The sequence below is a fragment of the Melospiza melodia genome, chromosome 5 (genome assembly GCF_035770615.1).
Source record: "Melospiza melodia melodia isolate bMelMel2 chromosome 5, bMelMel2.pri, whole genome shotgun sequence".
In the NCBI taxonomy this organism is placed as follows: domain Eukaryota; kingdom Metazoa; phylum Chordata; class Aves; order Passeriformes; family Passerellidae; genus Melospiza; species Melospiza melodia.
This window is the reverse complement of record NC_086198.1, coordinates 1,418,205-1,442,203: the sequence shown is the minus strand read 5'-3', so window position 1 is coordinate 1,442,203 and position 23,999 is coordinate 1,418,205. Positions and strand designations below refer to the sequence as shown.

Genomic DNA, 23,999 nt, shown 5'->3' with positions numbered 1-23,999 from the left:
GAACCTTTGTACCCCTGAAAAAAACAATGCAGAGAGATTTCTGCTGTGTGTATTAGTCCTGCTGAGTCAGTTGAAGCATCTAGGTCAAGTTTCCCTACCTGCAGTTAAATTTTGTTCAGTTCTTGCATCTTTCTTAAAAGCCTCTGTGGTGGTTGATTGGTTTCTTCAGAACAGCTTGGAACAGATTTGATGACAGCTGAAATAAGCTGGTGTTCCTGGACATGGGCTAGTGCTAGACATTAAAGAAGGGAAACTCAAGAGGTTACAGTAAGAGTAGAGGAAAGGGAGAGCTGCTGTACTGCTTTAGGAAGCATTTAGTTGTCTTCTTGGGCTTCACACCATGTTGATGCAGGGCAGATGCAAGATGAGAAGTGCAGTTTCTCGTCACCCATTTGCTTTGAACTAAGACCACAGATAAAGAAGCTTCTGAGGTGCAGCATTTTAAGCGTTTCAGTTGAGCAGATGATCCAGGTACAGCTCTGAAGAATGAAGTCTCTTGCTGCAAACTAGAACTGGCTCCTGACTGGCATGCTTGAAGTGTGAACAGAGCAAGTTGGGACTGTCTGCACCAGCTTACACAGACAGGCCTGAGGCAGAGCTTAGAAACAAAACATCACTTCTTCAGGAGTCTGTGTTTGTACAATCACCAGCCAGGACTGTGAGAGGCACAGGAGGAAGGTGTATTCACCACTTGCCAAGATGGATGCGGGCAAAAATTACAGTTGACGAAGCTGTGGAAGGCCTGGGGGGATTTGAAGACTTCCATCCAAGTCCAGCCTTGCCAGGCTGTCTGCAGACACCATTAATTTAGTTTTGTGACTGCTATCCCTGTGTGTTTCTCCAACCTGGCTTATATTATAGCCCAGAGCAGGAGTTTTGGAAGAATTTAAGGTGGTAATTTACAGCTAGCTGAATTTCCAGGTCCTCTCAAACATAGTGTATGTACTGCTGCAGACTAAACCCAGCAGCTTCCTTATTTGCATGGGTGTTCTTAAGGTGTCCTCTCCTAATGGGCATAGCTTGTCACAAGGCAAGCTTTAAAATTACAGCCATGAGATTAAGTGGCAAATCAGTCTTCCTGTTGCATTGCTCAAATAACTTCTACACCTTGTAATGGGGGGAAGGCTAATTAGAGCTGTAGAAATAGGGGTGCTTTGTGTTTGCTGGTTGGCAATTGTCTAGAAGATTTTTGTGTCTCTGTAATGCAAAAGAAATACCTTAAAAACAAAACAAAAGACACCCACAAAAAAACCTCAAACGTATCTCACACAAAATAGACCAGATTTTATTTAAGTAAAATAAGTCCTTTTTTGTTCTGCCCTAATTCTTAATGTACAATTGAGAGGAAATCTTCAACAGTGGTTGATCCATATTACTCTATAAAATCAGGAGTTGTTTTCCTAAACAGGAAAAACTGTTAACACACTTGAGATGCATCAAGGATAGAGACATCTCAGCTGGAGCAGAAGCTGATATGCTACAGGTGAAATGAGTAATTCTGAGACAATGAATTCTAGGTTCTGAAACTTGTGCATTGATGGAATGTTCTCCATCTGTTGTTGGCTGTCAAGTATTCCAGTTGAGAGACATGTAAAATTCAGAGTAGCAGCAGCCTCTGTGGACTTAAAATTTGTTTTGTAATATTAACCTATAAATTTAATTTTAGGTAAGGTTTTAAAGAGTGTCTTTCAGAGTGGGGAAAAGTAAAGGAAATCTGTCTGAAATCTATGTCAAGAAGGTGGTCTTTACAATTTGACAAGATTCCTTATGATCAATCAGCCCATCTTAGTTTGAGTGAGGAGGGTACCAAACACATTGACTGCATTCTGGATGGAATTAATGTACTCATATAGAGCAAGAGTCCAGCTTCCAAGGACAGGTTTTCTTCAGTGTATAACATTATAGCAGAGAACTCTTGGCAATTAGGGTGGGTGCTCACACTTGTAGAAAGGAGGCTGCAGCTTTTGGATTTGGTGATGCTGGACAGGAAGGACAACTCCAGTACCTAATTTAGTCACCTGAGCTTTGTCAGCCAGGCTTTCAATGTAGCTTATGTAGAGAAAGGCTTCCTTCAAGCACTTACTGATGTTATAGTTAGAATTCTGCTCTAAGTCAGTATCTGCACAAACCTGTTCCACTGCAGAGGGACTAAGGGGTATCAAATGGAGACTTTTTTTTTGTCCCCAAACATTTTTAATGGTGCAGGTATTTTGATTTGGTTTTGATCTTTTGGTTTTGTTTTTTTGTTAACTCAGCTGAAATCAGTGTTTCATGGAATCACTCTTTGTGTAACCATACCTTTAAAATCATCAGAAAGTGAAATTATGCAGGATGGCACTTGAGCTATTTATCTTGCTATAAACACAGGATTCATGTTAGTTGCCTAAAGTTTCTAGGAAGATTTAAATCTTGGAGGTTACATGCATGAGTCTGGAAATACCCTCCCTTTCACCTGTTTTCCAGCTTTATCACAACAGAAATAGTGGAATTAATTTCAGATGGATTTTGCTTCTGACAAGGTCTTCGCATATGGTTCACCAAGTGAGGTTTTTAGTAACCACTAAGGTATGGTGAAGAGTGGAATGAAAATTTACACTGCTCAGCTGAATTACTGCAACTGATGGTCAAGGGATGCAGAAGTAGTGCTGCTTCTCTTATCTGGCTCTCTTCACCTACCTAAATCTTCTGTCTAACATGTTACCTGCATTCAGACTTCAGTTTGGCCTTCTGCAACCCATGTGCTAGTCTTTAGTGGTGACTGTGTGAATAATAATGCTTAGGAGCTCTTGGGGTAGCTAGGAATGGTGCAAGGAGCCAAAAGGGGAGGAATCTATGTCTGTGGCCTCTGCTGGGAAATCCCATCAGAAAATCCATGTCTGGCCTTCTGACAGGTGATGTAGTGACTTGGAAAAAACCTCCAGCATTGACTTTGTGTTTATCAGGGGCTGTGATAGCAAAAGAGTTGGGGAATACCTGCAAGCCATGAGGTGCTCTCTGTGGAGGGCACATCTCTGAAACCTTCCTGGTCCCATTAGTCTGGACTAGTGTAGGAGGAGCACTGGCAAACCAGCAGTAAGCTTCCACTGAAGGCAAGAGTCCCCAGATTGGACTTTTGGCCAGCAGCACTGTGGTGATGTGGAAATCCTGAATCTTGCATGCATGGGCTATTGGCATTCCTAGTGATGCTTCCCAGCCCAAAACAATGCTGAGGGGAGTTACTGCAGTTATTGATGGATAGCATGGGGTTTTGCTCTGGGATCGTCACTGCCTCTTAAAGCATCCTGGAGTCAGGACAGGGCCAAAGGTGTGGTGTGTAAGTTCTCCTGAGTTCCAGGTTGTGTGGTCTGAGTCCTTGTTCTGCTGGGTGTCATGCTGAGTATGTGCTCAGCTCTTGGAAAGGAGAGACTGACACCTTCTGTAGACCAAGATCAACATGGTATTGGTAATTTTTTTTCAAATTGAATCCAGTGACTGTGTAATTAAACTGCTGTATAACACAACAGCCAACAGCCCGGTGCTGTTAATCCATCTGTTTTCACATGGAGCCTAGACCTTTTAAGAGTTTTGTGCTTAAAAATAAGAAGCCTTAGCTTTTCCAGAGAAAAGTTAACACTCAGACCTTGTAGCTAAAAGGCTTGGCCTCCTTAACATGGCAAAAATATCTCATTAGTAATTTCCCCATATTGCTGTGATAAGCCTTTATTGTTTGTGGATTAGAGGGTTTCCTCAGGAACTGTGTTCTTCCAGAGATTGCCAGAAGGGTGTTGCTTGCTGTGTGAATAAGGAGAGCACTCAGTGAGAGTGGGGCATTATCAAACGTGTCCACAGATGTACACCTGAACCTCACATTAGCAGGGCAGGTGCATAATCACCTTGTTGAATATACAATTGAAATAACTACACGCTGTTGAAGTGTTTGGCTTTCAGCTCCTGCAGGCAATCCAGGCTTCCTTTGAGCCTTTGTGTCGTACAGGAAGGGGCAGTGTGTTCTCGCAGAGTGTTTGGCTGCGTTGCAACAAACCTGGTTACTGATGCCCAGGCATATTTTGATTGATGCACAGATCAAGTGACTGTTGGGAGTGGCTTTTGGGGTGACGTCCCATGTACAGTGATGTCAGCAAAAGATTTTAAAAAATTCAGGTGTGGCATAATCAGCCAATTAAAATGATTAGTGCTCTGGCTGAGTCCTGAGAAGGAGCTCTGACTACAGCCCTGCCTGTTGAAGTCTTTCATGTAGTGCCTTTGGCTCGCCTTGTACGAGACTTTTACCGAGTGCCTTCACTGCAGGGTGCTGCAGATTGTGGCAGGATACCATCCCAAGGCTGTGTGCTAGCTGGCTTGCCATCAGGGGAAATCTGATTCTGGCTCACAGATGTCCCGGACTGTGTGGAAGCTGTGACACTGGAAGAGGTCCTGAAACTCCTGTGGGATCGGGATGGAGTGCATCGCTGCTCTGTTGGCAGAAGTGAAAGCTAGCCAGGAGGCAATGCAGGCTGGGCAGAAGGCACTAAAGCATGATGTGGAAACATCTCAGAAGGAAATCAGAACGGTGTTAGCACTGCAGAGGAGCCAGCAACAGGTGAAAGAAGATCTCAAAGCAGAGGTGAAGTCCAGTCACTTGGATATAAGAACTGTGCTTGAGGAAATCCAGAGAGTAAGAGAAGAAATGGAAGCTCGATTAAATACTCAGGCTGATCTGGTGCTACTGATCAAAGAAGTGAGCACCAATTTAACATGTGTAGACAAGGCTTTCCAGAAAATGGAGGAGAGGCAGAAAGTTTTTACCAGCCTGCATCTTCCCATGAGAGAAAATGTTGAGCAAGAATTTTTCTTTGAAAAATGCTTACACCCGACGCACGTGGGTTTTGAAAGACCTGTGGAAGCTAACAGTTTCGATGAGGAATGTGAAAAGACTGTGCTTGGGGGTAAGATAGTTGTGACTGTAGGTGTGAGGAGAGAAGTGAAGTTGTTTCTATTTGTGCTTGTCGAGAAACTTGTTTAGTCTATTTTGAATGCTTTTTAAAAATTTAATTGTTTGTAGAAATTGAATCTCTCGCCTAAAATAATTTGTAGTTAGTGTAGATACTACTACACATACCTTCCTAGTACATGATATGCAAAGGAAGGCTTTGATTTGGCTCTTCAATCCAAAAATGTGTTAGAGATATTTCTGGTAATCCAACAACAATGCACAAGATAGGGAGGCTTAGGAAACCAGTAGGACAATGGAAACTCTGAGGTAGCACGCCAGACAAATACTGTGTCAAGCACTGGGCAGAGCCCCAGCACCTAAATGTGACTTTGTGGAACACACCCTGTGTACTGACACTTGTGTATTTCTTGCCTCTGAACAGCTGTGCATGAGAAACAGTTTGCTTCACAGAGAAGCTTGGAGTGGGTCTAATGCTCTCCCCAGTGAACTGGAGACTGCAGTGCCATCCATATAATGGCTGTGGGGGGAGTGAGAGGATTTGTGAACCTTTTCCAAGGTTCAGATCAAATCTTCTGTGAATGATTCAATCATCAAAAGGCTTAGTCTTTGCAAAATCACTGCTATTTTTCTTCTTTACTGGTGTGAAGGATAGGATGGTGGATCTGTCCAGTTACTGTACTACATGCAGTACTAGAAAATCTGATTTTCTGTCTTCCAACTTACCCAGCTTTCCACCTTACCAAGTTTTCTATTGGGTAAAGGGGTTTTGAGCCTGCTGGAGAGGAGTCTAGAACCTGATTTAAATGTGGAAATTGTTCTGTGTTACAAGTCTGACTGTATAGAGGTGGCAGGTGAACCGGCCCAAGTGAGAAGGGCTTGGGCTGTTAACCAATACCATCTTTGAATTAGTCTCTGTCATTGATGTGGTGGTATCATTAATCAGACTCACGATGCTTTTGTCTTAATGAAAGCATGGCTTTTGTTTTGACACCACAGCATGCCTTCTATACAAATCTGGAAACGATCTGTCATTGCCCAGAGGTACGTAGGCCATAAATAAACATGGTAGTGTCAGTGGTGTTAATCTGTAGAGGCAGCTCATGCTGCAGAGGGCTCATGCTTTTCAGCATTTGAAGTGGCTGTGTATAGTACGTCTATGATAAAATTGCCAACAGGAATGTCACTGAGTTTCACTTCATGCATGTTCAGTTTTTTTTAGTATAGTATCAAGGGCTGGCTTGGTTGGATGCTTGAATGAGCTTCTTGGAAAATACTATCCAGCAGGATAAAAGCAGTGGCATGAAACTAAAAAATGATAAGGACTGGCTGAACTACAGAAACAATGAGTATTTGGAGCCTTTTGTCATTTGTCGTTAGCTATTGTATCACTGTATTTAAATGAAACTTTTTCATTAGGTAATTAACTATGTGATGTAATTTTTCCCTAGCGTAAAAATTGTCTGCAATTGTTCAGGTTTAACACAGCTCTGTCAGCGTGGTGGTTGTAAAACTAATTTCAAATATTTAAGTAAATTATGAAACTAACATCTGTATCAGTGAATTTACCCAATACTCCTATATCAAGAATAAAGCTCTTGTTCTCTATTTGTCATAAGTGGAGCATTCAGGAAGGGAGGTGGAATATATGAGAGAGTAGGAGTATGTGAGGCAGTAGGGAAGGGAAGAACTGACTCTACATGTTTATTCTCTAATCCTTTTTCTTCCTCCACCCCCCTCCTTCTCGATTATTATTTGTTGTGATTTTTGAAGGAGCTTCAGAAGGTAACCAGTAGTTTCCTTCACACAGTATTGTCCATAAGATTGCTGGAAGTTTGGCATGGTTGCTCTCAGATGTGAACTGGCATTTGTGTAAAAGTGTCTACTTGAAAGATGTTGTTACACAGTGAGAGAAGAAGTGGTCATGTAAGTTAAATAGTGGTAAAAATAGCTAGAAGTGGCAGCCAACCTTGATGCTTTTGTCCTACACATTTGTATTTTGATTTGGGTTGATACACCTTTTAATTGGTCTAATATTAAGCTGCACAATGGTATGCAGTCTTTAACAGTCTGCATCTCTGAGCAGAAGTCTAGGGAGATCTCCAAGAATACAGGGGCATTTGAACATTATAAAGCACGATATGATGACAGTTCTCCAACTAGCAGAAATTCTTGCCCAGAGCAGATTTATCTGGAAAATTAATAGGCTCAGGAGGCACTTTATGCCAGGCTCAGTAAGGAAGGCTTAGAGGACGTTAGTATTTTGAACAGGAAGACTATTTTCAAAGACTAAAAAAAATGCAGGCTGTGGTAGACTGATGTATTAACACAATGCTGATGTGTTAGTCAGACTAACATTAACTGAAAATTAAAGCTTTTGTTCTTAATACTTTCTCCAGTTGTGAGATTGAACCTTACACTGCTGGGATGATTGTAGGGTCATTTGACAACCTTCAAACCAGGTGCTTGGGATTCAGAAAAGATTGACTTTGTCCCCTGTTTTTTTTTATTTCGATTGTTCCTATCTTTCTTTTATCCAGATCTCACCTCTCAGGTTTTTTCACTCTATCATGAAGAAATCTTGTTAAGTTGAAACTGTACAAAGTAATCTGCTTAGATGTCTTCATTAAATTGCCAAGGGATATTTGTCTATTGCATCAGCCTTTTATTGCAAAATTGTTTGCTCATTCCCTTCGTGATCAAGGGGGGAAGACTGGCCCAATCTGCACAGCAGTTCTGTACTCCCTTTCCAGTCTGAAGGCAGCAGAGAAACCTGAAAATACAGTGTTTGAGTCAAGTGCTGATTTATGTCATCTGGTTTCCTCTGACATGAGATGATTGTGTACTGTGAAAGCATTGAGGTTGCCACAAAACTAAGAGTATTAAATCAATAATGTAATTTCAGGACTGTGAAAATATAGTGAAATATATTACATTTTAGAGCTTTCCTAAAGTCTTGTCCTTGTGACTGAAAACTGCTACCTTTAAGAAATGCTGCAAGACCTCTAGTTAATAAAGCTCAGGCCTCAGCTACAGAGAGGGGAGTTTTCACAATTAAAATTTTGAAAGGAAGAAAAATAACAAAGGAAATGTAGAGAAAATGGTTTTGTATTCAGCAGGACTTTAGAGTGCAGGAAATATGAATTCTGTGTTGCACACAAAAGAGGACAACTCTTATTTTAGAAATAAGTTACTGAACAGATAGGAGGACAGATATCTTGCATTTTATGAAAGTATTTTTGCAAAGCCCACTGTGAAGAATATGCTGAAAAGTATGCCACAGAACACTTGATGGTGAGGATGAAGTACAGAACATAGTATCCAAGGTTATGGTGTTAGGGTTATTTCAGTAGCATTGCAGAGCAGGTACTATCAATTTGTTAATTCCTTTCTCCTAGTTAGTGTTTCAGCAAGTGTTTGTAGGAATTTATAACTGCTTTCTTTTGCACCTGTCTTTACATTGTGGTGAGATTTCAGCATGAAATGCATATTGATTCGTTGTTGTTGTTTCTTAGTTGACAAGGGCAAGCAGCGGAGTGCCAAGAGCTCATGCATACGGACTCAGGCTTCCACAGATGCACGTTCACCTGGCACTAAAGCAGCCGAGTTGACACAGTACAAAACAAAATGTGAGACCCAAAGTGGAATCATCCTGCAGCTGAAAAAATTCCTGACGTCCAGTAACCAAAAGTTTGAAGCATTAACAGTTGTCATCCAGCACCTGCAGTCTGAGGTAAAAACTCACAGCTCATCAATTTTGGCTTTAATTGTTTGAACAATTAAACAATTGTTCTCTTCTCAGCAAGGGCTTCAGAAAATATTAATATATTGATAATAAATTTTGTGTTTCCATTCCAGTGGTTTCTGTTTTCCTGTGGAGGTTATACTTCTAGCATTAGTTAGCTAGAAAAAGAATCAAACCCACGACACTGGGCTTTGTGGCCTCTGCATGCTTCATGTGCTCTTTAAAAGAGTTTTTAAATGTTTGTAGTCAGAGAGTCCTTCAGGGCTGAGTAGCTTTCCAAGTATGTCCTTCAAGTTCTGCCCTTGTAGGAAAGACTAGTTTCAACAGATAATCTACATGCCCTTGCTTTGTTATCTGACATTGTATGGAAGAGTATTTAAGGGGTGGATATGTTTTTGAGCGACTCAGAATAAAGTCTGAGTTGTTACAGTTTTATTTATTGAATCCTGCATTGTTGATGGCAGTCTTAAAATTACTAATAAAAATACAGAACTGCATCTGGAATTATAGAGTGGAACGAATCAGATGTGGCTTAATTTTTCTGATCTGTTTGAAATATGTAATGACTTAATAGTTTGATACTACACTAGGAACTGTTGGTCTGCTTTGAAAACTTTTGAGAAAAGGAAAATGTGAAGTCAAGGAAATTATAACAGTTATGTGTTTATACTGCACAGCTGATGCAGTCTTGAATAGCCATTACTCTTGCATTTATAACTAATGTTCTAAGATTGGTATCAATTTCATTTCAACTCTTCTGCTACATGGTGATTTTAGAGTCTGTTTACAAAAAAGCACTGAATTGTCTTAGTATTCTGGCAAAAATGGAACATTCTCATGGGATAATATCTGCTTGCTTTCATTTAATCTAAAAATACTGCATTTATCTCCTAGTCTGCTTCACCTCTAAGAGCAGTGGCTCTTAGCCAGTTTTCTGGGATTGATTTGGTTGGGTTTTTTTAAACTCTTGGTTGAAACACCTTTCTCTGCCTAAGGAACTAGTCTGAGATCTTCAAACCAATTTGATACAGGATTTTTGGATGTCTGTCATCCAACATGATATTGTGAAATTTTAAGTGAAATTCTCCCTGCTAAACTTCTGCGCAGTCTTCTAATTACAGTAGAAGAAGCACAATGATTTTTTCAGTAACTCTTACAATTAAATGTCTTGGCCTAGTTTCTTCTCTCCATTATTTTTATTGCAACATTTTAAAACTCGCAAATACTTTATAAATGTCATGTTTAGTAAGAAGGCGGCCATCATACTAATTTGCTTTTTCTAGGCTATTTTACAGGTTGCTCTAGCCTAAATGTGTGTTTTTTTTAAAGAATATTCGGGGGTTTAAGGAAAAAGTGATTTTGAAGGAGGGAAGAGAGAACTGCATAGAAGAAGCTAATGATTTTTCTCCTTATTCCTCTTTGTTAGTCTTTTGCAGATGGAAAGAAAAAATATCTCTGTCAAACTATATAAAATTAGTAATCTTGGACAGTTTAGTTTGAGCACATGAAATCGAGCTAGATATTATAATAATACACTGATGTATTTTCATACCAGTTATTGATTTTGAGATTGCTCTCTCCTTTCCTGGGGTAGGACAAATACTCATTGCCCTACTCCTGTGGAGGTACCACAGGGATGAGAAGGACCCTTCTGCCATGCTGCTGTAAGGAATACTTAAGCACCATTTTTTAGTTAGCTGTGGCAAACATCCTGAAGGATTTCACTGTTCAAGGGAACACTGTGAAGAGTAGTGTTAATTTTGTTTGCTTGTTTGTTTTTTCCTTTATGGTGAGGGGTGGAGTCTGGTATAGCTAAGAGTCTTAGCTGCCCATATGATTATTTGTCTGAAATATCACATGGGGAACTCTTGGATGTAGTTTTCAAACTCTGGATAAACTGAGGGAAAAACTTAAGTTAGGCTTTAACTCATGAGGTAGGTTTTCATAGGTTAACTACTGCATAGCCAACTGAAAGTAGCCTCAGCTTCTCTGTCTTAAAAAAAAAAAAAAAAAAAAAAAAAAAAAAACAAAACAAAGCAAACACACTTAGCTGATTACACTAGGAACAAAGCTGTGCTTCCATTCTTCCCACTGGAGCAAGTGTGGAGTGACATGGTGCACCCCAAGAAACAGCTTGCTGGAAGCAGAGAGAGGACATGCTCTGGACTCCTCTGGTGCTGCTGTGTCCCTGCAGAAAGCCAGTTCAGCCCCAACCACCACCAGAAAGCTGAACCAGCCAAGGAGCATTTCTCTGCCAGGTGCTGACGTGCATTGTCAGAGCCAGTGTGAGGGTGAGATGGGGTGAAGGACAGGCTGCCTGGCCGATGGAGTAAAGCACTGCAGTGAGCACTTGGGTCGCTTCAAGGCTGAGCAGCCCAGCCTGAGCCTCTTGGCAAAATCTGCTGCAGCCTCCACTGCTTGATCTCCAAAGCTGAGGCAACTGGGATACGATTTGCTCTTAGATTTGTTTGGTTTTACTGTCATGTGGTTTTTTTTCTTTTTTTCTCCAAGAGTTCCCAATGTATTTCTGCACAAAAGATTAAAGTTATTTCTTATGAGCTCATTTGAAGTGGAATATAGCTGAGAACAAAATCAGGACTTGCTGGCAATGGCTTCTGCCAAAACTGCAACTAGCCCATTGGAGTGAGGTTGAGAGGCTGCTGTCAAAGGGTTAAATGGGATTGAGCAATGCTGCTCTGATGTTTCTAGCTGAGCAGGAATCTCTCAAAAAAACCTGAGCTCAAACCTGTTTGTTGCAAGAGTTACCTTGGAGCTGTCAATAGTAACAGCTGCTTCTGATAAAACCTTCCCACTTGATCTGTTGGTGTTTCTTTGGGGAGGTTGGGGAGGGTGTCTATGCTCAGCTACTTTTACCAAGACTCTTCAAAGTTAAAAAATCCTAAAAGTCTGATTTCTACCTCACAGGAGCTATTGTTGCACTGAGTTAATGCTGGAGGGAAAACCTCTTGGCATCCAGAATATTTGATGGCAATGAGCAGTGGGGCTGATGAGAACACGGAGTTTTTCCATTGTTGGACAGCTGTGTGTGTGCTGGCAGTGATAGGAGCACATGTTAAGCTGCACACTGATCACAAAAGCAAGTTGAGACTTTCTAGAGTACTGTGCTTCCCCTGATCCCCTGGTAATTCCTGTTACTTCATGACTACTTTCCTGTTTTTTAAGTGACAGAAAAGTGGCAGTACAGAGGAAATGGCAAAATTGGCCATTTACAATGAGTGCATGAAGTGCCAAGAAAAGCAGTTTTCCATTAACTTTCAACTGCACTGAGTTCTGAAATTTGCACGACTGCATTTGAGTTGATCTTTTAACTTCCACTAGTATTAATTTTGAATTTATTGTCCCTTCAGTAAGAGATATGTTAGCAGATGCTTTAAATACGTGGTCTGTAATAAGTCAGGTTGGGGATGCCACTCTTGCAGCTCTCTCCTCTCTTCCCTAGCCTTTGTGTATGCTTGGGCTTCTTTGGAAAGCCAGTAAAAAATTACTATGGGTCTAGTTTTACAGGTCTGTCCGTGTTGAAAGTGTTTTGGGTATGTCCCCATGCAGTGGTTCACAGTGGGAAGGAGAGGAAGTGAAGAGCTGCCAGTGCTGGGGTGGGGTGGGAATGTGTTCCTGAGAGGTCTGCAGCTGTGGCTGGGAGCCAGCTGCTCCCTTGGGAAGCAAAAATCCCCCAGTACATCGCCAGCTGCTGAGGCTGGGGCTGTGGCAGCTCCTGCCTGAGCCTCTGCCTCCTGAGAGGGCTCAGCCCCTTCCCTGCTCAGGGCTGTCCCCCAGGCTGTGAGAGCCCTGCAGCTGGGCTGTTCTAACCTCCAGCTCACTGCTGGGTACAAACTCTTACAGCTTTGGGAGTGCAGGGTGATTGTTTTAGCAGTCTGGTATAGCTTGGTTTTAAATCTAGTTTCAAATTTGTCTGTCTAAGACAGATTTAGCTGTCTTAGAGGACAGGGTAATGTGTAATTACAATGGCTTTGTAACTGTTCAAAGTGTGAATTGATAGATATTTCATCTTCTCATTTTAGTGCATAAGCTGCTCCATTCAGAACTACTACATGAGCTGTTTAAAAAAATTTAGATGGTAAAATGTTTAGTTATGAATATCCATTTTTATTTTTCTAGTTTATTAAATTAATCCAAATTAAGCATCTCAGTAATTCTGTACAGATTCTGATATGGAAATGGGCTTCAAATTTGTATCTGTGAAACAGGGTACTATAGAGATGAAAAGAAGCTCAGTTATACTGTTGTGCTTTTCTTGGTGTGCTCATGGGAGTGCTGCTATCTACTGGTCACTTTACTTGGGAATGTTGTGGTGCCATCTTTAATAAGTTTCCTTAGTAGAGGAAAAGGCCATTTGAGAGGGCATAGAGCCTTGACAGTGGGTAACACTAATTGTGGATGTGACACAGGAAACAACATGAGGAATATGCTAGAAATGGTGTGACTGAGCAGGCTTCAGCATTTCTAGGTGGAAATAGAAATTAACCATTAGTGTATGATCTGTTGTAACTGGCATTTCCTGACATGTGCATGAGTATAAGAGTCCAGATGCTAGTTTCCTTGGGAGCTTAGCAGTTTAAAATGGGGTTTTTTCCATTTCAGAATACATGAGCACATCTCTTAGAAATGTTTGTCCTGGCCTTTGTGGAAGTTGAGCAGAAAATGTTTATATTTATCAAATGAGAAGTTCATATCTAGGTTAAGGGGCAGAAGTACACATTGCATCTCTAGACCCCAAGAGTTTTGGAACAGTCACATCTTTTGACCTACATGTCCTGCTGTTTAGAGCAGCTGTCTCTGAGGAAAACGTTTAGTTTTGATTTTCTAGAACTTTACATCAAACTTGGCCAGTTTTCTTTAGAATTTTCATACCAGGTGTATCTGGCTTCCCAAAACATGGACATAACTTTTTACAAGAGAGAATAAGGATATGTAATTGAGATAAATTTTGTGCTTACTTAAAAAAAAAAAGAAAAATCAGTTAGAAGTCAAAATATAATATCCTGATTTTGAAGCATGCAAATATTTTCTGTTTTGTAACAGAGAGTATTTGAGTAATGCAGTAGTTTCCCCCTGCAGAGAAGACCTAGGCTCTGGAAGCCTGTGTCTGATGAGTAGCAGTTGGAAAGCAAGGAAGTTTCAGGTAATTCTCAATGTCTCTATAAAACTAGTATGAATGAACAAGAATGTTTTGGCAACAGATTGAAAATTTGTGAGCTCTACCATCCAGAAAAACATTTTAATCCATTAATTACTCTGAAACTAGGCTCTGATGGAAATAACCTTTTAGAAGATGCGTCAGTTAAGCAAATTAAATGGTACACCTGGGTGTTCAGAATGGGTTACAGCTGAAGGGAATTGGGACTCCTGTCCTATAGCTACTCCTTGGCTGAGACAAACTTGATGTTTCAGGCAACCAGTGCTGCTTTCCACAAAGATCCTGATTTTCATTACTACCTTGTTGTATCTTGTAATTATTTTTTTTTTTTCAAGAAGCTGAAAAATTAATGACAGCAGCAAAATAGAGGTATCTATTGCAAAATTTAAGGGAGCAGTTAGTAGAAGAAAGCAAGCAACTTGTTTCAATCTTGTTTCCTTCTTGATTTGTACTACCTTTTCACGTGAAATTCTAAACAGTCTTAAAAATGAAATTAATAGTGCATATTATGCTCCAGCATAGGCTCTTATTACAACATTTTTAATAACTTTATAATGGTAATAGTAGTTTTATAGATGTGAGAAAAATAGTGACAGTATAACTCTCAGAGTTATAAAGTATCTGATGGCTACTGTGTCATTCAGATGAGTTGGACTGAGACAAAAAGCTTTAACAAAATAGTGAGAAATAAGTGATCACGTAGATGAGGTAAACTTAGTTTTTATGAGATTGGAGTTTCTACAGGGAAGGAAGGAGTCGTTCTGTGTGAGAAGCAAGAACTAATGTTAGCATTCAGAGACTATAAAGTAGCAAACAGGCTGTTATAGAGAAGTAAAATTAAATAGCCCATATTATTACATCTGGACCTGTCTTTGCAAGGCTATTGCTATTGCAGGTGGGCACAACATCTAAATTGGAAAACAAAGATCCCTGCAAGCCTAAGAGCCTGTGTAAAGCTTGCAAAAGCATAAAGAGCCTGCAAGTAAATGTGTTAAATACATGGTGACTCATAGGAATCCTGCTTGGCTGGTTCTCTGCTTTAGTGTTTCATACACTAAACATCAGGGAAAAAACATCTGATTCTCCATAGATGCACCTAGTAGATAAAAGAAGTAAAATATTAGCAATTGCAGTAAATCTCTCTCTATCAGCTAATCATGTAAATGCTGTAATCTGAGTCTTAATTCTGCTTGAAGTACATCAAGGTGAAAACTGATGGCATATTTCATGGGGTAAGGAGGCAGTGCCTAACACAAATGAAGCCAAGAGTAAATGAGAAGTATTCATTTCACTGTATATTTATTGATTTGAGAGGGTTAATGACATTTATATTTTATCACAGTAATAGTCTGCTCCTTTCAGAAATGTGCATGGAGCAGAGAGTGTAAATCCTGTTTGTTGTGCTGCTTCCTGGGCTCATGTCTTTAGCTTGCTTTTGCATTGGGTGATGCAGAGGAACTGACACTGCAAGGGGGTGTTAAATGAGGTATGGAGTAGGGGAGTTTATAAGAAATCAATTTCTAAAACAGCTAATATCTAATGAGAAGTCTTAGAGGACTGGATTTTGCTAGGAAAGAAGGAACAGGGGCAGATAGAAATACTGTGATGTAAGGACCAAAATCCTCAAGTCAAATGTCATACTGCAAAGCGGATATGAATGGCCCTTTTGTTGTCCCTTCCTAATTACCTCCAGGCTGGAGCTGATGACACATGAGTGACTGGAGTTTATGCAAAGATGTGACTCAATTTCTACACTACAGCCAATGATGGTGATCATGTTTTTATTACTGGAGCAGCACAAGAATGGAGTAGACATAAATTTCTAATGCTTCATACCCAAGAGGAATATCTCCTTAGATGAGAAAGACATCCTGTTGACAACTTAGACTGTACCAGTATTAAAAAATATTTAAATTATGATGTTTTTTTCCATATAACCTCAGCACATCTCCAGTAGAGTGTAACCATACACGTTACAGAAGTGCTTGCAAATTTACTAATTTATTAAGTTTTTTAAATGCTCAGCATTTCTCTCTAAGTTTAATTTTAGGAGTAAGTGCTTGTGGTTTGGTTTGACAGTAAATTGCTTACAAAAGCCAGACTCTTCTTTCCAAGAATAGAATTAATTTGGCCCTGTGTATGATAGTAAAACATATTTAAGTGCTTCCGTTCTTTGCATTGATGAATTTGCTTTATGCACTCTGAACAAATTTTATTTAGTCTGTTATAATAAAATGCTTTTTGAAAAGAGCATTGTGATGCTTTTATATTTAACACTTAATTTTCTACTCCTTTAAGTTCTGAGTCTTGAAATTAGTTGTTTGTGAAGTGTATTGCTGATGGAAACCAGAAGGCTGATTACAGCCTGGCCAGTCAGAGGTGTTCCCACCTGCCAGTTACACCAGTGAGAGGTTGAGTTGCTGCAATTTTCCTGAGACCTGGATCTGCCTGTCCTGTCTGCTCACTGCAGGGGGCTTGGTACTGGCACTGTCAGAGCCCTTCTCCACCTTCCCTGGGCAGGGACCACCTTGCGTCCCAGCGCTGAGATGAACACTCCAGGGTGGCTGCTCCATTTGTGCCATGGGAAAATTGCCACAACGCAGCCTGATTCCCTGGGGTATTGCATGGCCTCAAAGTGAGTTGTGTCTCTTTCTTCACAGTGTACCAGTGCTTTGCAGTTTTTGGTTGCAGTGATCTATAATGCTTCTTCTGAATCTGTTACTGGGGTAGACTAGGCAACTGTGGCAGGTCCCTTATCACAAGATATCAGTGTGATATAGCTGCTTGAAGTTGAAAAAGCAACAATTACTGTATTTTGGTATGCAAATGGAAGCTTCATTATTGGTTCTTGTGAATATTTCTTTCTTTAATACAGCTCCAAAAGAGCTCCAAACATATTTTGTTTCCCAAAGGAATGTGCTAGTTTAAAATGTGAACTGTGATGTTTGGATAATTACTACCAGATTGGGCAATGTTAGCTTATTTGGACACACATACTCAAAAACTGGTTTCTGTTGTGATTTGCTTTTTTATATTGAGTAACTGTTGATGGATTTGGAGCTCTTAACATGGAGGAAAAACTTAGAAAAGGTGATTAGGACTTTTTGACTAGGCACAGCCTATCTGTGGCTCTCAAAGCCTTGATTTGCAGGCAGAACATGGGGCCCCCACACCAGCATCACCCCACCTGGCCAGGAACAGGAGTGTGCTGGGAAACCTGGAATGGTTACTCTGGCTAGTTGCACATTCTCCCAAGGAAATAGAAAGTTTCCAGTTTGCTGTAAAACTTCATGCTCTTATATTTGTGGTCTGCAAAGTTGCTGTGGCATACTTGAGGAATGCCCACCTATTCTAGCTTGAGAACTGCTCAGAACCTGATGTCTTGGAGGTAACTTGGGTCTGTCTCACATGAAGATTTGGTATGGGTATGTAGGCAGGAAGGCTCTTTGTGTGCTTGGTACAAATATCCCTCTTGCTCATTCTGGAATGTGGACTTTTGTAGAGCTTCCTGCTTTCAAAGCAGAGCAATGGAAACTGTTCAGACAGCGATATGTCCTCACCCTTGTTTGTATCTAAAATGACCCTAGGCTGGTCTGTTTGAATCTCAAGCTGTAGCAAAAACAGCTAGTTGCCAGGAAAAATACTCTTAAGCCTGTAATTGGGCTGCATAACTGCCAACAAAACAAACATGAATGACAAACTTCATAATTTATTCCATTCCTGACTTGGTAGTTTTTGCCATCTTGAAGCTGTGGTGTTCTTTAACCTTCTACCTTGGGCCTCACCTTCTCAAGTGTCTTTGCAGTGGGGCATATGTCTACCTGAACTTGTCAAATTTTTAAAATGTGAAGGATTTTTTAACTGGCTAGTTTTCCTCACAGCAAGAAGTGTCCAGGTCTCCCTTGTTATGCTGGGAACTTTTTTGTAGCATTCAGTGGCAGAGGTGCACTGCTCTAATATTGCCTGTGGCAAATCTTTTATCCCTAAACTCTGTTCTTGTTCTTTTCTGAAGCTTCCGTGTTTATGGCTGGAGAATATTTTGTTTTAAGTGTAACCTACAATAGGTTATTTGTAAAAAAGAAAAAAATAGGTCCCAAATAATCTACCTGATCTTTATATAAATTCATAAATTGTACCAGAAGAAATTGTAAAGGGGTATGAAGATCCTTCGTAAGTCTCTGACAGCCAAATGAGGATGATCCTTATTGCTGGATTTATCTGGATAACAATGCCAAAATTGCTCGATCCTGTATGCTCCAGCTTGGTTCTGCTCTCCCAATTTCTGGTACTGATTTTTCAACTAGAATCTTGTTAAGCATAAACAAGAAGTTTGCTGGATGTTCCTGCCCGAAGCATATGCATACCTGTCTTTGAATACTGAAGAGAAGCTCTTTCTGGGTTATACAAGTGCTTTTGGTATTTTGCTGCATATAGATTTCAGATTCATTTTCTTGGGGAAGCCCCCATACCTGCAGCTTCAGTTCTCTCAGAACTTAGATAAAAGTGTACTAAGTTCTGCTAGTCGGTCTGACTACTTTAGGTGGCTGCTTATCCATATGAGCAACTTGGTCTTCTTGTTTTATGCTGGCAGGTTTTTTCTGAAGGTGTTTGTGAGCAGGAGGTGATGATCCAAATCCATCTGGATTACTTGGATCTGTTAAACTATGAATGGGCAAGCTGGACTGAGGCAACAGGTTAAACAACACCAGTAAAAAAGCAACAGGGCTTAGGAGCAGCAAGAACCATGAAGATTGCACAGGCAGTGTTATTTGATTTTGTTTTGGATTTTTAGGCTTAGCCTCTCATTAGTCCTTAGCATATGCTGGTTGTAAATGCCCTTGTTGCATCAAATTTCTTTAACTGAAAACAAATACAAAATGCGTAGAACACAAAGAAGCTCATTTGGAAACACTAAACCAAAAGGTTAGCATGTCCAAAGGGTCTGGAGCGTGGTAGAGCCACCAGGGAGAATTTGAGATCTTTTACTGACAAAGTGGGCTGGAAAAAAGCAGGTTGTGTCCCAGTGTGCAAGGATGCAGCTCAGATAACTCGCTGTAGCATTCCCATTTTCATCATCATCAGGAGCACTGGTGCTGAACTGGAGTGAGATGACTCATCTCTCCCTTCTGAGCAGAGCAAGCAGGGAAGAGCAGGGCAAGTCCTTTCAATAACTGAGCTCTCTGCTCTCCTGAGAATTTACTGTGGAGGTGAGGCGTGGTTGTCAATCTTAGCCCACCGACACTGTAAAAAGCCTCTAAGTGCTTAATATAAAACTGCAACACAGCTGCTTAATAGCCCTACCAAAGTCTAAAGTGTCCAAAGAATTGTTAAGACTGCTTAAATTGAGTGATTAAAGGGGAATATTTCTCATACAATGTCAAAAATAAAAATATTTCTAGTAAAGGGCTGGCAGTTTCTTCTAACCAGCCTTTACAGCTGCATAATAATTTCTAAAACTTGCAAATGAGTGCATAGCATAAAAATTACTCATTTTAATTAGTCTTGTGTCAGACCTTAATACATGACTGGGTTTTGGGTGCTTATTCTTTCTAGTTTTTCTTAAGAACGGAGTATTTTACTGCTTTATTTGTTCTGCAGGCATGCAGTGAGTATTCCCTGCCTCCAGGACGGGGTGCTCTTAAGATGCAAGCCTGTGGTCAGGCTGCAGTGAGTGACCGAGGGCAGAGGGGGTGTTTGTTGTAAAGATGAGGTTTTCCCTGGGGAGAACCAGCTGTAGGTGTGGCTCGACCGACTGCAAGTTCATCTACTGTGCTCAGTTGTGGACAAGTGTGAGGATTTTTGGACCAGTGCTTTTTTTTCCCCTTTTCTCTCATGTATCCTCGCTAAAGGAAAAACATTGTGAAATTTAAAGCTATTTGCATGCATCGGGACTATTGAACACAAGTCTGGGCATTGACAGCAGCAAAGCTGCTGTGTCTGTGGCTCTTCCATTCAGTTTAGGCCTCCTATGGTTTATTTTTGCATCAACAAATTAGGTGTGAAAGCAGCGTACAACAAGCCCGAAAGAACTGAAAATAAGCTCGGTTATGTGCAGAGAAGGGCAGCGTTCCCTCGGTGATCCCGGCTGCCGTCGGAGCAAGTGGAGATCGATCGATCTAATGTCTGGGCTCGCCTTGCATAAAAGAAGGGCTGTGGCTTTAAGTAATCGCTGGCTGCTTGTGCCAATTGCAGGAGCCGCAGTATCTGCCGCTGTCGGAGCGCTGGGCGCGGACGCAGGATAACCTGCGGAGGCAAGGTCCAGCCTCGCCGCCCGGCCCCGGCCGGAGCCGCCCGCCCGCCGGTGCCGCCGCCGATGAGGGCCGGGGGGCCGAGCGGGGGGCTGCCGGCGCTGGAAGATGGGCTGCTCTAGCAGCAAGCTGTGCCTGTATTCTCAGTGCGCTGCAGCAAGGGTAATGGGCGCTTGTCTGGCAGGGAGCCGCCGTGGAGCGCCCTGCCGGCCGGGCGGGCGTGCGGACCTCGGGCCCCGCGCGTGGCGTGTGGCGGTGGGCGCGGAGCGGCTGTGCCCGGCTGTGCCCGGCTGTGCCCGGCTGTGCCGGCCGTGCCCCCGGGCTGCGGGGCCGCGGCACCGGGCCTGCCTGGCCTCCTGGCCGGGGCACAGCTCGGGGACAGCGGGGAGGTGATGGGGGCTTCTGCCGTGCCATGGTCCGTTCACACGCGCTGCGTGATTGTCTCCCTGTGAGAAACACCGTCTGTCTTAGCGTTAGGAGCTGCGAGCGGCAGGGTGGGTTGTATTCAACTTTGAACAGGGCTGTGCCTTTTCTTCATGGAAGACTAAGCATTTAGCAAAGTTGATGGTTTTCTGTTTGAGTAAGCTTAAGATAAATATTTAATGCATGCCTCTTTCACACGTACACTATACTTCTGTGCCCTTGACATCTACCACTTGATTTGTTCTGGAGGCTTATGTTGCTACACCCACCATGAAATATATAATTAATTGCTGCAAAGTAGGATTTTAATTGCAGAGATGTCCTGGAAAAAGCTGTTCTTTGTTTTAAAGTATAACTTCCTTAACAACAGAAGAACATCTGTGTATATTGTAACAGCTGAACTGTTATCCTAAATGAGTCATACCTTGGCTTCTTGCTCTTGTTTTTCCTACAGAACACATGGAAGTTAATTACTGGAAGGTACCCTGCTCAGACCACTAGTAACCAAACGTTTGGGGTTTTTTGTTCTTTTCTCTGCAGAGGGAAGAAGCACTGAAGCAGCGGAAAGCGTTATCTCAAGAGCTACTTAACCTTCGAGGAGAACTAAGTAAGAATTTATTTTTGCATTCATCATGAAGCAGAAATGCAGCAGATCTGCAGAAGGCAGATGCCCTGGTACTGTAATGGCAGTCATTTAATTCCCTGACTGGATTCCGTTTAGATGCTTTCAGAGCTGCGCAGCCCTGACAGCGTGACCCCAGGTTCACCGAATTCCTGGCACTGATCTCACTGTGCCTTGCAGGGCCTCCTTGCAAAACACATGTCTGATGACCACAGCACTCACTTCTAAAAAATGGGAGGATGGCTGACAGCATATATACTTCTGTTTGATCCCTAACTCATTTGTATGCTGTCTTCTAGAGATTTGCTAGCAAAAAATTCATAAACCTGTGAAACATACTGTGCAAAATCTGCATTTTTGCCTTAGTGACCTGTAGGTGAATGAGCATGAAATTAACAGAAGGAAATGCATTTAGGCTGATGAGATTAAATCTTTGAACCCATCCTAGTGGATGGCTATAACATGAAATGGAGCTATGATGTGCAGGGGCTGGTTTTGCCAACTTTGAAGCTTGATTTAAATGCATTAAGAGGTAGCTCCATGTAACGTACTTGAATTTAGCAGATGTTACAGGCCAGTCTCAGTAGGGGCTGGCTTTGAAAGAGCCTGGCCTTCCCCTGCCTTTGCATCCCTCTGTCCTCCTTGTGGCAGCATTGCTGCAGGGGCAGCCATGTCCCCACCAATGCAGTGAGCTGCCTGGGGACCTAAGGCAGCTGAGACTATTGCCTGGTAGTGCTGTTTTGCCAAAGCTGCCTGCCCTGACTTCAGTGTATGACTGAAAGAATGCTGGGACTGGAGCAGAGAAAAGGGAAGGAGTACCAGGGTGCAGGGTTGTGTTCCCCGTCAGCTGCAACTGATGTTTCTATTAGCCTAAAGTGACAACAGGACTAGGGTTTTAATGTGGAAAAGGCCTTCTTGGATCACTAAAAAGTTGTGTTATAAACTTTATAAACCAGATTTATTTCTATTTATGTACTTGATGTGATTCTCTGAGCAACCCTATTTGTTTACCTCAAGGAAATGACTTCAGAAGGATTGCTATCAGAGTAAAAAAGTCTCTTTTGTTCTCTAGGCTTGCATCTTCAACATTATTTTTCCTTTATCAACCTAGGTACTGTTTATCACTTACCTAGAAAGGGAAAATTCTGCTTAGATGGGTAGACCAAAAAGCTGGCCAACACTTTTGCCATTACCACATTTGAGGGTTTTGGTGGAGTTCAGGTTTTTTTTTTGAATGCGTAGCTCTTTGTAAGGATGCCTCATGCTTAAGTGAGCTTCCCATAAACTTGTTATCTTCCTGCTTTGATCAGCAGCTTGATGAGCTCATAAATGAGACTCCCATTGCAAGCATGTGCCATTCAGTAGGTTGATAACTGGAAAAAACTTCAAATGCAACTGTGCCTGATGGATGTGTGACACCCGAGTGCCCCGAGCTCTCAGACAGGGATGCTGGCTGATGTGCTGCTGGATGCCACTGTCAGCTGTTCCCCTCACAGAGCTGACCTTCCTGGGTCAGTTCTGCAGGAGCATCTGAATGGCAGCCTGGGGCTCACTTCCTTTGTAAGGTTTCCAGACCATGGTTTCATGAAGCATTTATTTATCTTCATGCAGTTCCTTTGTCTTAACCACGTCACATGTCTAGCCTGTCTGTACTGCTCTCCTCAGCATGTAAAGGGAGTGGATCTCATTATAGAAATGAAAAACTATCCAGGTCTTCAATTCTGTCTACCTTTAAAAATAACTTGGTTTGGGTTTTTTTTTTTTTGAAGTTAAATTAATAATTTGTTGACAAGGTGTGAGAAAGGCATTCTTAAAACAGTAGCTTTAGCTGAAAATAATCTGCTTAAATACATACCTGCTAATCAGCTTTCTATTGACACTGTTAAATAGATTCAGCTGAACTTAAGATTTCCATAGACTGTTTTGACGTAAGTACTGTGGATTTTCATTCACAGAACGATCTAAGCATACATTTGCTGGGAAAGATAAGTGCTGTTTGAGTCTTAGTTTGGCCATGTAGATGTTTTGTGGAGTTCCAGTTGCCATGTTTCTAATGACTGTTGGTTTGCAGTCTGGGGACAGACACTCTTGAGAAGAGGAACTGGGTGTGCACAGCCCAGTGCAGCCTGTTCTCTGCATGCTGCTGAGTTTGAGGGTATCCTGAAGCTTGTGCAGTTTAGACTTCTCAGTTTCTTACTTTGAAGTTTAACTGTGTATGTTCCCAAGCTCCTTGATTTACCTTGCAAGACCAAATTTACTTGCTGTCAAATGGTCTGTTTTGCTGGGTTATTGTGTATGACCATTTCTACCAAAATACTTTTTTGTTAAATGGTTTAAATAGGCATTCCTGTCCCAGAATGTGACTGTGCCAGCCAGGTGATGGTTACCAGACAATGTTTTCTGCTCTCAGTAGCTGGAAACATGTGCAAGGATTAGCAGTGATAGGTGTTTGGGGATGGGCTTTTCCAAAGGGAGTTCAAAATCAGTAACAGTTGGGTTCTGAACTTGGACTTCATTAAAATCTCCAGCTACTGGTTTACTGATATTGGCTTAAATGAAAGCACAGTAGTTCTGGGAGCCTGGAGCAGCTTAGGATGTGCTGCTTGTTAACTGTTTCTCTTAAGGTGCAAGCTAGTGTGTAAACTTCTAGTTACTCGTTTAATTCTGTAGGTAGAAATTGCAAGGGCTGCATGTTCCTTGAGAGGTATGAAACTGTTCCTCTAAATCAATTGCACTCCACATTGTTTCAGAGCCTCCTTGCAGCCCTGCTGGATGTGATCCAGCTGAGTCCTGCTACAGGATAGCAGGTGCAAAGTTGACTCAGCTGGCGCCAGCCTTGGCCCTTTGAACATTTC

At 41.7% G+C, this 23,999-nt stretch overlaps 1 protein-coding gene across 8 annotated transcripts in view; it reads left to right on the top strand.

Moving 5' to 3' along the window:
* The window catches only part of MTUS1 (microtubule associated scaffold protein 1), a 118,743-nt gene that overhangs the window by 79,685 nt on the left and 15,059 nt on the right, over positions 1 to 23,999 (top strand). For 6 of the 8 annotated variants that reach the window (XM_063155977.1, XM_063155975.1, XM_063155973.1 and 3 more), the window contains 2 exons: positions 8,446 to 8,663; positions 21,063 to 21,129. In XM_063155977.1, coding sequence (XP_063012047.1) covers positions 8,446 to 8,663; positions 21,063 to 21,129 — 285 coding nt within the window. Of the gene's footprint in view, positions 1 to 4,169; positions 4,926 to 8,445; positions 8,664 to 20,163; positions 20,262 to 21,062; positions 21,130 to 23,999 lie in introns of those variants that run through there. The other 2 variants (XM_063155978.1, XM_063155981.1) reach the window with 2 other exon arrangements.